Source organism: Notolepis coatsorum, assembly GCF_963971535.1.
Source record: "Notolepis coatsorum genome assembly, chromosome: 8".
In the NCBI taxonomy this organism is placed as follows: domain Eukaryota; kingdom Metazoa; phylum Chordata; class Actinopteri; order Aulopiformes; family Paralepididae; genus Notolepis; species Notolepis coatsorum.
The window spans coordinates 142,049,771-142,062,916 of NC_140172.1; the positions used below are offsets into that span (position 1 = coordinate 142,049,771).

Below are 13,146 nucleotides of genomic sequence, written 5' to 3' on the forward strand. Positions count from 1 at the left end.
CTGCCCTCCCTATCTCCCTCCACCCTCTCCTCTGACATAATATCCGCTCTACCTTTGAGTGACACCTTCTCTGCTCTCCCCACAGAGATGGCAACCTCCACCCTCCTCTCAGCCCTTGCAACCTCCTTCGACAAGCTCTGTCCCCTCGTTGAGAAACCTGCCCGCCGTTCCCCACCCAGTCCATGGCTGACGGATGCAGTGAGAGAACAAAGACAGGTCCTGAGAGCGGCTGAGAGGAAGTATAGAAAGTCACGCCTCACTGCTGACATCGACACATATCACAACCTCTTGTTAACATTCTCCAAAACCATTACTAATGCCAAAGCTTCTTTCTTTCACCATAGGATCGAGGCCTCTGCCAAGAATCTTCGCAAACTGCATGCTACCATGTCCTCCCTCCTCACTCCCCCCCCACCTCCTCCTCCCTCATCTTTTTCTGCCGAAGACTTTGCGATCTTCTTTGAGGAAAAAGTGGAGAACATCCGCAGCTCCTTCTCCCAACCCCCACCCATTCCAAACGCTGAATCGAGAACCTCATCCTTCACTCTGTCATCTTTCTCTCCCATTACAGAAGCCGAGACCCTGACACTGGTAACGTCGAACCGTCCGACTACATGCCAGCTGGACCAGCTACCCTCCCCACTCCTCCAGACCATAGCACCGGACATCCTCCCATTCCTAACTGCAACCATCAACTCCTCACTCAACTCGGGGGTGGTCCCCACCTCCCTAAAACAAGCCAGAGTCACGCCCCTCATAAAAAAACCAACCCTGAACCCCACCGTCATAGCCAACTATCGCCCTGTCTCTCTTCTCTCCTTCCTTTCTAAAACACTTGAACGTGCTGTATCCAACCAACTTACTGCTTATCTCTTACAGAATGACCTCCTAGACCCCAATCAGTCTGGCTTCCGGACTGGCCACTCCACAGAAACGGCCCTCATTGCGGTCACAGAGGCACTTCACTTAGCAAAAGCGAAAGGCCTCTCCTCTGTCCTGATTCTCCTAGATCTATCTGCAGCCTTCGACACAGTCAACCATCAGATCCTCCTCGCGGCCCTCGCAGGAATGGGAGTGGCTGGATCTGCGCTGACATGGCTGACATCATACCTCAATGACCGCTCCTACCAAGTGTCATGGAGAGGGACTCTGTCGGCCACCCGCCCCCTCCGGACGGGTGTCCCCCAGGGCTCGGTCCTAGGACCCCTTCTCTTCTCCCTCTACACTAAATCACTGGGTAACATTATCACATCTCATGGCTTCTCATATCATTGTTATGCCGATGATACTCAACTCTTCCTCTCCTTCCCTCCCTCAGATATCCACGTCTCTGAGCGGATCTCGGCCTGTCTGTCCGACATCTCCGCCTGGATGACGACCAACCACCTCAAACTGAACCTAAGCAAAACAGAATTGCTCCACCTGCCGGCCAAATCCTCCCCCCTGACCGACCTCTCCATCACAGTCGAGAATGCAGCTGTGACCGCGTCGCCGACCGCCAAGAACCTTGGTGTTGTCCTCGACGACCAGTTGAACTTCTCTGCTCACATCGCAGCGACAACCAGAACCTGCAGATTCCTCCTGAGCAACGTCAGAAGGATACGCCCCTTCCTGACAAAAGAAGCCACCCAACTCCTCGTCCAATCAACAGTCATCTCCCGCCTCGACTACTGCAACGCACTGCTAGCTGGCCTCCCGGCCACTGCCACCAAGCCTCTTCAACTCATTCAAAATGCAGCGGCCCGCCTGATCTCAAACCTACCGAAGTCAGCCCATGTCACCCCACTTCTTAGGGACCTGCACTGGCTCCCCATTGCTGCACGTATCCGCTTCAAGGCCCTCGACCTAGCATACCGTGCGGCAAAGGGAACCGCTCCCGCCTACCTCCGGTCAATGGTCTCTAACTACACACCCTCAAGACCCCTACGCTCTGCGTCTTCTGGCCGCCTCAGATCTACTCCTATCCAAGCTCCCGGAGGGTCATCAAAGAGAAGCCGCCTATTCTCAGTCCTTGCCCCACAATGGTGGAATGAACTACCCATCCCAGTTAGGACAGCCGAATCCCGTCCAATCTTTCGCCGTCGACTAAAGACTCACTTCTTCAACCATTATCTGAAATGATAAAAAAAAAAAAAAAAAAAATAATCTAACCCGACTAACCTTAATGTCATGCACTTGTCCTAATAAACTAACCTACACTGTAACACGCAACACTTTGATGAACATTGTTACTCAGCTGATAGAGTTATACCCTTCTTGCTGTCTTGTCGCACAGAACTTGTAAGTCGCTTTGGATAAAAGCGTCAGCTAAATGACTAAATGTAAATGTAAATGTAAATAGTACTGTTACATTTGTGACATAATACAATATGCAAATATACAGTACTGTTACCCATAGATCCTAACAGAGATTATATACATATGATGGTGAGGAGACTGTACATTAGGAGGGGGTGGGTGGGAGAAAAGATATACATACGGTGGGGATAAAAAATATACATACGGTGGGGAGGAGACTGTGGGGGGTTGGGGGGGGTTGGATATTTACAGTGGCCAGTTTCGAATTGCAGCCTCCCGTAGGTGCTCTTTAAGAGCGGTTTTGAATGTGGCTAGGGATTCACATTTCTTTTTACGGCTGTGGGTAGGGCGTTCCACATTGTTGTGGCATAATTGCGAAATGTGAGTCATAAGGGTTTTCCCAATTAAAGGTATTTTTTGTGGTTAAAGGAACACGCCAACTTTTTGGGAAATTAGCTTATTTTCCATCTACCCCGGAGTTAGACAAGCAGATACAGTACATACCCTTTTCTTCTCTGTGCATGCATTCAGAGTAGGAAACAGCCGCACCGTTAGCCTAGCTTAGCGTCATTCACTGGAAGTAGGGCTGCCCAGTTAGCCTAGTTCCCAACAGTCACGAAATACACTCCCAATACAACAAAAAAAACGTTCCTGTAAACGTGTTGTGACCTGGTGTGTATTTACTAGGGCTGTCCCCGACTAAGGATTTCGATGGTCGACTATGATTTGCCAAAATTTGCCGTTAGTCGACTATTAGTCAACCAAAAAAATATATATATAATATATATTTTTTTTTCTTTTTTTTTTATCATTCCATTTGGGCTGTGGGGGTGCTTAATGTCTGAAGGAGTCGACTGAAGGCGTCTTGTCCTCTGCAAATGCATGCAATTGGTCCACTGATGGATACATCTTGATATTTGTCTAGTCTAGTGTGTTCATTAGATGGGTGAAATCCTCTTTCAGTGCCTCTGTGCCTGTTTTCTTAGGTAGTTAGCATCCTGTATGCGTGCCATTAGCGTTAGCCACGCTTCTAGGCCTCTTTTCTTTTGGAAAGAATGATTTAAAAAAATATATATATTCGACTAACAGGTTGGCAGTCGACTACGGCTACTTTCGGGGTCAGCCCTAGTATTTACCATGTGGAGAAATAAAAAAATTTAATTAGACATTTTCGTTTTCTAAGCAGATATATACTGATTCTTTTTGCCCAACCACTGCTGACTGGCCGCAGTGATTTCACGCATCACCTCAAAAGCCCTGTTGTAACTATAGAAACTGTAGCTAACACTTTACTATTATTTTTCAAGAAATATTGTCAAGCCACATTTGCTTACTGCTTACAGATTATTTATTTATGATAAGTCATTACCTCTTAAGCTGCAATGTCCCTCATATGGGACGTTTTTCGGACTTTTTGCAACCAGCACTTTGGCGACCCCTAGTGGCTCGGGTGTGCATATTTTGTAATACAATATATAAATAGAATTGAAGGCTTATTTGTTGCCTGTCGATAGCGACAAAATCTGACAAAATCCGTTCAGCGGTTCTCGAGTTACATGCCAGTATTTGAGGCTTGTGCAAAGTACACGGTATTGCGCAAAATACCACTCCCGACTCAGGATGCAGTAGTTCCGTCAATCTAGATCCAATCTCGAAAATTATTGTGGATCCTTGTAGCCAATGAGTGTGGCTTCCAATGATATCCCATGTGGGGATGTGTGAATCAGGGATCTATGTGAACAACTAAATTCTTTAACAGGAAGCCAAATAAATTGAAGTCTGAGTTTCTCTTTGTACACAGTTTACCAAAATCACTCATAATCACTCATTTCTGAATCGAACTCTATGAAATTTGGATATGTACTACATAAGGCTTCAGGCTATGGCTCCGTCTGGATTTGTAAGCCATATCACCTTCTGGGCAAATACTACCTCTGGACTACTAACTAGTACAGAAAAACTTGAGTAACAAGATTTTTTTACAACTCAAGGTCAGACCTTACTGGTCTGGGTGATTCATGTTACGCTATTACGTTAGCACTAAAAGTGAATTTTTTTCTGGAATCAGAAACTTCAGAATGTCATCTTACAAAAGAGACCAGGTGCATGCATGTGTGACAGATCGGTTCGGACTCCTCTGCGTTGTGTATTAAAATCTGATGTCCCGAGGGGGAGTCGAACAGGGGAGCTCCCGCTCCGCGGGCGACAACATAGACCGCTGCACTAAGAAGTGAATCCACTCCTAAGTACCGTACCTATACGTCTATTAACCCTGTTATGGGGAAGTGAGTTTAACTCGCAGCCCGCTTACTGCCACAGTCACTTGTCAACACCCCTGTTTCTGTGACTGTGGATATACTCACGGACCTCCGTTACACATGCATGTGCTATAAGTATAAAGTATGTTGTTTTGGTTTGCTAAAAAAGTATGCAGTCCTCAAAAACGAAAACGAAAATGGCCAATTTTGGAGGTGCCTGTTAACACATTGGTTGCCAGCAGGGGGTGCACAATTTATCGCTTGAGTGCCAGCGCTTTAGTCAATGAGAGGATGGGGATATTTGCGAACACATAAACTATATATATTTTTTTTGTATTGATCTTTTTCCCCCTCCATTTTTCCTCCGATTTTCTCCCATCCCAATGTTAGTCGTATGCCAATTCCCAGTCCCTTCCTGGTCGCTGCGCACTTACCCCCCACAGTCAGATCATCTGGGAGAGTGGAGGCTACCACGTGCTTCCTCCGACACACGTCCAGCCAATCACCGCTTCTTTTCACCTGGCAGCGCGGATTCTCATCGAGAGGGCGTAGCGTGTGGGAGGATCACACTATCCCCCTCAAGTCCTATCCGCGCTTAGCAGGCGCCCCGACCGAACTGTAGGAGTCGCTGTTTACAACGACCCGGACCCACCCCGCCAGCTTCTCCCACCCTCTAATACAGCCAATTGTATTAGTGCAGACGGCCAGCCAAGCTGGTGACAACCCCGGAGCTGTGAGCTGGATTCGAACAGGCGAATCCAGCTCACAGCTCCGGGGTTGGTGACGAACGCAATCTCCGCTCGGCCACCTAACCGCCCTACATAAACTAAATCTTAAATTATGGCTATGTGTCTAATACAACCGTCGCTTATGTCACGATCGGGGCCCAAGCCTGCTTGATGAGGATCAATCAGCGCGGCTGCAAGGGATTACCTCATCAAGCAGGCTCTATATCATCTGGCAGAGCCTGTCATCCGGCGTCGCAGTGTTAAACTGCAAACCCAGGTACGACGTCTCGACCTGAAGCCCTGTTGACCCGCTCTTGTGTTATTCCCTGTCCTAACCTCCCTCTCTTCTGCCCAAGGACCTCCGCTCCAGCGTCACCCAGGACCTCCGTTCCAGCATTGCCCGTCTGGACCCCTGGTGCTGACTACGAGATTCCTGTTCGCCACCCCGACACAGCCGGTGTCTACCATTCTCTCATACTGCACAAGGAGTGCACCAACTCAAGGACCATTCTCTCGTACTGCACAAGGAGTACCCCTGTGCTACCCCCCCAAGAACATACATCCCCACCTGTTGCACATTCCTGTATGATTCTTGTCTGTTTGGGGGGAAACAATTAAAACACCCTAAACCGCTCCATTCTCTCTACTCCTGTGTTCGCTATTGGGCTCCACAAGAACCCCTATCCTCATAGCTTATCAATGACTTGCTTGCAGTCAACATGTACGAAACGGATTGTTTTTTCATTGGTACATTTCCGTTTTATACCGTTTTGAATACGAGTATAGTTTTGAAGATTTCTAGTGATTCCAGAAAAATCCGCAAAAATTGCCCTTTACTGGAATACACAAAATACGTTGTCATTTTTCGGCCTATTTATGAATCGTTTTCAAATAAACGCTAGATTATCGATAGTATGTACTTATGCACGCTAGAAGCGGGCTGAAAAAACAATTATCTATGCCCTGCCTGGCGCTAACGCCACACACACAAACACATACACACATATGAGACACATTGTGAAATCTGTGAAACAACATCTGATTAACCCAAGACTGGTAAAATAAAGTCCTTACCTCACACCAGATGTTCTGCAAAAAGATTATTCCAATTTCTGATCGGCATTCCAAATATCGATTGCGTTTATTGATCCAACGTTATACCTCGAAACAGATAATCCACGCTGCTTTCGGTTGCCTCAATGAATGCAATAGTCTCATGTTACATGGCTCAGAAGTCAAATGTGGAATCCGGAGTTTTTTTTCTCATGCATTTTTATTGACTCCAATCCAATGGGTGCAATACCATCCGGGAGACGATAGGAGGTGGTATTTGCCCTTTTCGAGGTCAGAGCCAGTCCCAATGATAACGAGAGGCTGGATGGATAAAAAATTAATGGATATCGCTAATAAAAGAAATAACGATTAAATAACGAGATTTCTTGTCATTGGCACTCAACGCATCTCAACGAGATATCTTGTTGCTGGCACCCAGTGATGCGTTCTTCATGGGACAGGGTTGCATGCAGTGCAGCCATTTTTGTGAGCAGAAGCGCATGCACGCACACGCACGGATGTGCACGGCACGTGCGTGCACACAGGAATGCGCTGCACTCACCAACTCGCTATAAGTACCCACCTGGGCTACTTTGCATATCAATAGCGCCGGTCGTCAGGTTTGTTAAATACGTTCTCAGATACATTCACACAGAACTTGTGAATGAAATGTGTTACATTCCATACGTAGAGGCAATTAGGCATTGTCTTTAGTCTGTGCTTAAGCGAGGGAACATTTACGCTCCCGGGCGTGCACGTGGCGTCATTAGCGTGCGTGCAATCAGTGTTGATATGACGAACGCAACACTGCTGGCACCCAATGTGTTAAGAGGCACATTTTCAATGTAGCAGAAGTAGGAAGCTCAAAGGTGAGGAGACGTGATATAGGGACTCAAGTCAGTCCAGCAGAATATAGTATAAAGAGTTCCTTATAGATGGCCAAAGAACAAAACCTCCTATCTGCATTAAAAAAGTGGGGAAAAACATCCTATCTGCACTTTGCGAGGCACTAATACCTGGTCGGTGTTGTTAACACATAATATAGTAATATAGTCCAGAAACAGTGTATTGTATTGGGTATCCTTAAAAAATAGCATTCTGTAAAAACACACAAAAACACCACTTTCTCAAAAAGGTCTTGCTCTTCATCGTTATGTTGCTCGTCAGAGAACCTAATACCGGAAACCCGCTTTTCCGGACATGGATTATGGAATTTGTTAGCTCACAACTCAAGTGAGGATTATTTTATTTGATTTTATTACGGATCCCCATTAGCTGGTGCCATAGCAACCTAGAACCCACCTCACCCCTGCCCACTTTTACAACCTAGGATGGCTTAGAGTAGATGACAGAGTACAGCAACTTGCAATGGGCCTGGTCTACAAGATACACTACACGACTAAGGTACCCATGTACATGTCAAAATACTTCCCAAAGGTCACTGAATACCACGACCCCAACACCAGAGGGAGCTGTTTCAATGACACATTTGCTTAAATCTAGTTGTTCTTATTTTTGCAGTGTGGAGTTCTCTCTCCTGATTGGATACCAGACTGGGAGACCCATGTTACTGACCAAACACTCTATATCAGTGATGGCTGTCCGAACGTAGAGCTATTATTTTAACATGTACAGTAGACCACTTATTTTAACAAAGAAAAAAATACCACTTACTGCACCTTTACTTGAAAGCAACAACAACAACAGCAACAACAACAACAGCAGCAACATCATGCCCCTCCCCCAGACACAGAGTCTTACAGGTGAGGACGGTGGGCATCAGGGCGGCGAACATGAGGAACATCATTGAGAAGAAGAGGAAGCCTGTGTTGTTGAAGACCTTGCTGGCGTCGTTGCCGATGTTCCAATACAGCAAGCCAATCAGGACCCCTATGCACAGGTGGGACATCACCCTGAAGTGAGTCAACACCTTAAGACACACACACACAGTAGTTACATCACCCTGAGGTGAGTCAGCACCTTAACAGGACACACACACAGTAGTTACATCACCCTGAAGTGAGTCAACACCTTAAGACACACACACAGTAGTTACATCACCCTGAGGTGAGTCAGCACCTTAACAGGACACACACACAGTAGTTACATCACCCTGAGGTGAGTCAGCACCTTAACAGGACACACACACAGTAGTTACATCACCCTGAGGTGAGTCAACACCTTAACAAGACCTTAATGTGTTTTATTATCATTATTTTCAAATTAAATGTTTTTTTCTTTTTTTAAACACGATTTGGTCTTCAAAAAAGTATTTTTCCAAGAGTCTTGAGAAAGAGCGGGGGTCTTATAATCAGGGTCGTCTTATATTGGGACCAGTACGGTAGGTCTCTTAAAACGACTTTGATTCAACATAAAAGGCAAATACTTGTGAAGTAAATAACTTACCATGTCCCTCTGTATAGTAATGAAGGTCCTTTTGAAGAGGATGCAGAACTGTTTGAAGGTACTCGTGGCAAAGCTGTGTTTCTCAATGATGTACAATGGCTGTGAAGAGAAAGTACAGACTCAGGAACCAACCTGGAGAGAAAGTACAGACTCAGGAACAGACCATCTCAATAGTTAATTCATTAATGAGAACACTGATATTATGACATGATGTAGTTGTAGAGCATTAGAACACTGACATTATGACATGATGTAGACTAGAGCATTAGAACACTGACATTATGACATGATGTAGAGCATTAGAACACTGACATTATGACATGATGTAGAAGAGCATTATAACACTGACATTATGAGATGATGTAGAGCATTAGAACACTGACATTATGACATGATGTAGAGCATTAGAACACTGACATTATGACCTGATGTAGAGCATTAGAACACTGACATTATGACATGATGTAGACTGTAGAGCATTAGAACACTGACATTATGACATGATGTAGAGCATTAGAACACTGACATTATGACATGATTTGTAGAGCATTAGAACACTGACATTATGACATGATGTAGAGCATTAGAACACTGACATTATGACATGATGTAGAGCATTAGAACACTGACATTATGACATGATGTAGAGCATTAGAACACTGACATTATGACATGATGTAGAAGAGCATTATAACACTGACATTATGAGATGATGTAGAGCATTAGAACACTGACATTATGACATGATGTAGAGCATTAGAACACTGACATTATGACATGATGTAGAGCATTAGAACACTGACATTATGACCTGATGTAGAGCATTAGAACACTGACATTATGAGATGATGTAGAGCATTAGAACACTGACATTATGACATGATGTAGAGCATTAGAACACTGACATTATGACCTGATGTAGAGCATTAGAACACTGACATTATGACCTGATGTAGAGCATTAGAACACTGACATTATGACATGATGTAGACTGTATAGCATTAGAACACTGACATTATGACATGATGTAGAGCATTAGAACACTGACATTATGACATGATTTGTAGAGCATTAGAACACTGACATTATGACATGATGTAGAGCATTAGAACACTGACATTATGACATGATGTAGAGCATTAGAACACTGACATTATGACATGATGTATCATGTAGAGCAGGGGTCAGCAACCTTTTTGACATGGAGTGCCTGTTTGAAATATAGTTGTAACTAGTGTGCCTCAACAATATTCCATGCATTGTAAATTTCTTTCTCATAATCAGGTCTTTTTAATGATAATTTTTACATTATTACATCATTATTGTTATTGTTATTATTAACAATATTATTATGATGGTTGTATCAACCCTAAATCTGAGTTGGGGAGGGGGGAATGCAATGCAGACAAACAGCTGCATACAGTGCGACCATTTCACTCACATTTGCCCATTCATTTTTGGACACATCACACACCATCGGTGTGTGTACTGTACGTGTGCTGTCATAGCTCCACCTACAGGCCTAATGGAGAACACCAGGAGAACACCAGGATGTGAATGGAGGATGAATGTGAGGTATATCGTGTAAATATGTTTTGATTGATCGCAAGACTACACTGTAAAAAAAGAAATAATAATAAGTTACCAGAACTTAAAAATACTGAGTTCAGTTACTGTGCATTAAGGTTTTCAGTTTTCAATCCACAATAAGTTAACCACCGAGTGACGAGGATACATTTATTGAAAATGCCTAGGCCAGGGGTCATTTGACCCCTTGTCGGCTGTGCTAGTGTTAAAACACAGTTATAATCCTGAAGTGTATTGTTTAAAACAGTTCTAATCCTGCAGTTACACAGTTTTAACCCTGCAGTGTATTGTTTAAAACACAGTTCTAATCCTGCAGTTACAGTTTTATAGCATTTTATATACAATTATATAGCATTACTGGCAATCGCGTCTCGCTCTTCGCCATAATGATATATCTCTTATCTCCAGCACCTACTGTGCTCATGAACAAAACAAATGCACCCATGCACCTGACCAGGCCACGCCCCGGCGTCCTCCTATAAGACGCCGGACATGGTCACACTCCCCCTTCCTCTTTTTTTGTTTCCATCATGGACGCTGCAGTGCACTCCATGAACTAGTTGTTATGAAATGCAGAGAGAAATTGAACAATGTTGGGTTTTCGCCGGAGATTCGCCAGCCCCTGGAATCTTCTCGGCACATCCTAACAGCGCATCGGGTCTGTCCTGGGTTTCCTCGTCTTGTAACAGCGGACCGAGGGACGTGGCGCGGCGGCTAGCTGTCGGGCTAGGTCGTGCACAGGTAGGGCCTGCGCTGCCAGGCATTATTGCTAGCATTTGTGATACTGCTCGTTTTCCCGTGAGACAGCCGAGTTGTGTATTGGCGCGAGGGGCAGGATATTTTGGAAAACATGGTCGTCATGACTATGTTTTGGGTGTTTTCCCGGCTATCCTAGTGCGCACGGCTAATGCTAATGCTACAATGCTGGGTCTCCGTTCTTGTTCCCCGCCGAGGGCTGTCTTTTAAAAAAAGTCTTCCCTCCTCTTAACCATTCATGCTGACGGTCAATCGGTGTCTACTGTTGGGAGTTTTGACGGGGGCTTGTTTACCATTTCATGGGTGGATGGGGCTGAGGCCTAGGGCTGGTGTGCTTTTTGTGAATCTATGAATTGTGTGCGGGACTGGTGTTTCTCTGGTCTGCATCCCCTTAACATTGTGTGTATGGGCTAGCCCATTCTGCAGTGCGTTAGTGGAGTTTTCGTTCATTTATTCATTTACCCCTTCATGGGTGCACACCACAGTGGAGGTTGCTGGATTCCTACTAGTGAGGCAGTGCTTTATAGATAGAAATACTTTTTCACTACTAGTAGTTTTTTGTTGCAGCCACCACTGGTGCTCCGTGCTTGTGAAGCAGGTGGCATCAGTCCTTCGCCTCTGACATGGTGGAACGGTGTCCCGCCCGGCCGATGCCATGAGGCGAGTCGGCCCGGCAGGTGATTGGTGGGCTGTTAAGCCTATACCGCCACGGTATAGAATTAGTAGCGACTAGTAACATTGTTCGAATGGCTGTTTTTTCTGTCAAAAATGATGTCGGGTGGCGGGGCCTTAGGGCCAGCCGACGTCGAAACATCGCGCAAGGTTTTGAGGTTAGGCATAACAAAAAATATTGTTTGTTTCCTGTTGGTTGTCAGTTAAGGCCATGGGTAGGTAGGGAATTTATTTAATTAACATTTTTATTTTATTCTTTCCCACGGCGACTATGGATAGGGAATTTCTTTATTTAATTAAAATGTTCACAACAACATGGATGCATGTACTCTGCCAGCATGTTTAATATCCATAATACTAAATGTTTGACTAAGATTTCTATGAAACTTTATTAAAAAAAAAATACAAAAAAAAAAGAAAAGGGAATTTTTTATTTAATTCTTTTTATATATATTTTTTACTCATAAAATATATTGGGTCGCACCTAAATCGGCAGGGTCGGTCGGCAACCGGAAACAAACCATTATTTTATTTAGGCCTTATTAGCTTTGACCTAGCCGCAAGCTATAACCGCAGGGAGGGCTAGGATGCTGTCAACGCTTGTTTACAGACATCTTGGTTGGATCAGTCTCCCCCTTGAGGGGGAGAGACGTTTTTTCCCTCCTCAGGGCTCCCCTCTCCGCAGAGGGACTTTGGTCATTCCGCAGGAGCGCGGGCGGTATTTGACCTAGGCCCCACACCGCCTCACACCGCGCAGCCAGAGGTGAGGGCGCGGCCTCGCCAGCAGCTGTGGCGAGGCCCTCAACCAACGGCCATGTTTCCCCCGCCTGAGGTACCATGGACACAAAGCAAACAGGTGATCGCAAGGCCGACAGCCTTGGCGGCCGAGGGATCGGCTACATTATATGAGCATGCCCTAAAAAACCGTCGCCGTCTAGCTGTGTCTAGCTCACTCTCCGGTCACTCCCCCCCCCAACACCAGCGGGATAAGGGCTCTGATTTGTGAAGCGCAAGCGGCCCCACGTTTTGCTTCTCATGGGGACAGGGGCTGACACCCAGTTGCTGGCTAGGCCTGGGTCTGTCCGTGAGAATGTTGTGCTGTCAAGCGGCTCCCACGCCACACGTTCTGCGTCTGTGTTTGGTGAGCCTGGTGTTGTGTCTGTCAACAACAAAAGTTGTCAGCGGGGGAGATCGAGGCCCTTGGGGTCGCAGCGCGAGTTCCCCCAGCCCCGCCGTCGCCAGGACGGATATCACGTTAGTGCCTCCCATGGCCGGAAGACCGGCGGTGGTCTGGCAGGCGCGCTTGATTTGGGTGGTAGTAATATCACTGCAGGGCTATGGTGTGTAGGAACCCACCCTATCGGGCAGTGTGGGGACCTCACGTCTTG

General features: G+C 45.7%; 1 protein-coding gene across 1 annotated transcript in view; it reads right to left on the minus strand.

The window, feature by feature from the left end:
- Window positions 1-13,146, minus strand: part of LOC311233615 (ATP-binding cassette sub-family G member 4-like) — a gene marked incomplete at both ends in the record, with an annotated part of 93,849 nt that overhangs the window by 17,954 nt on the left and 62,749 nt on the right. Inside the window, 2 exons of the mRNA XM_084320582.1 lie at window positions 8,099-8,267; window positions 8,744-8,842. Coding sequence (XP_084176708.1) covers window positions 8,099-8,267; window positions 8,744-8,842 — 268 coding nt within the window. The remainder of the gene's footprint in view (window positions 1-8,098; window positions 8,268-8,743; window positions 8,843-13,146) is intronic.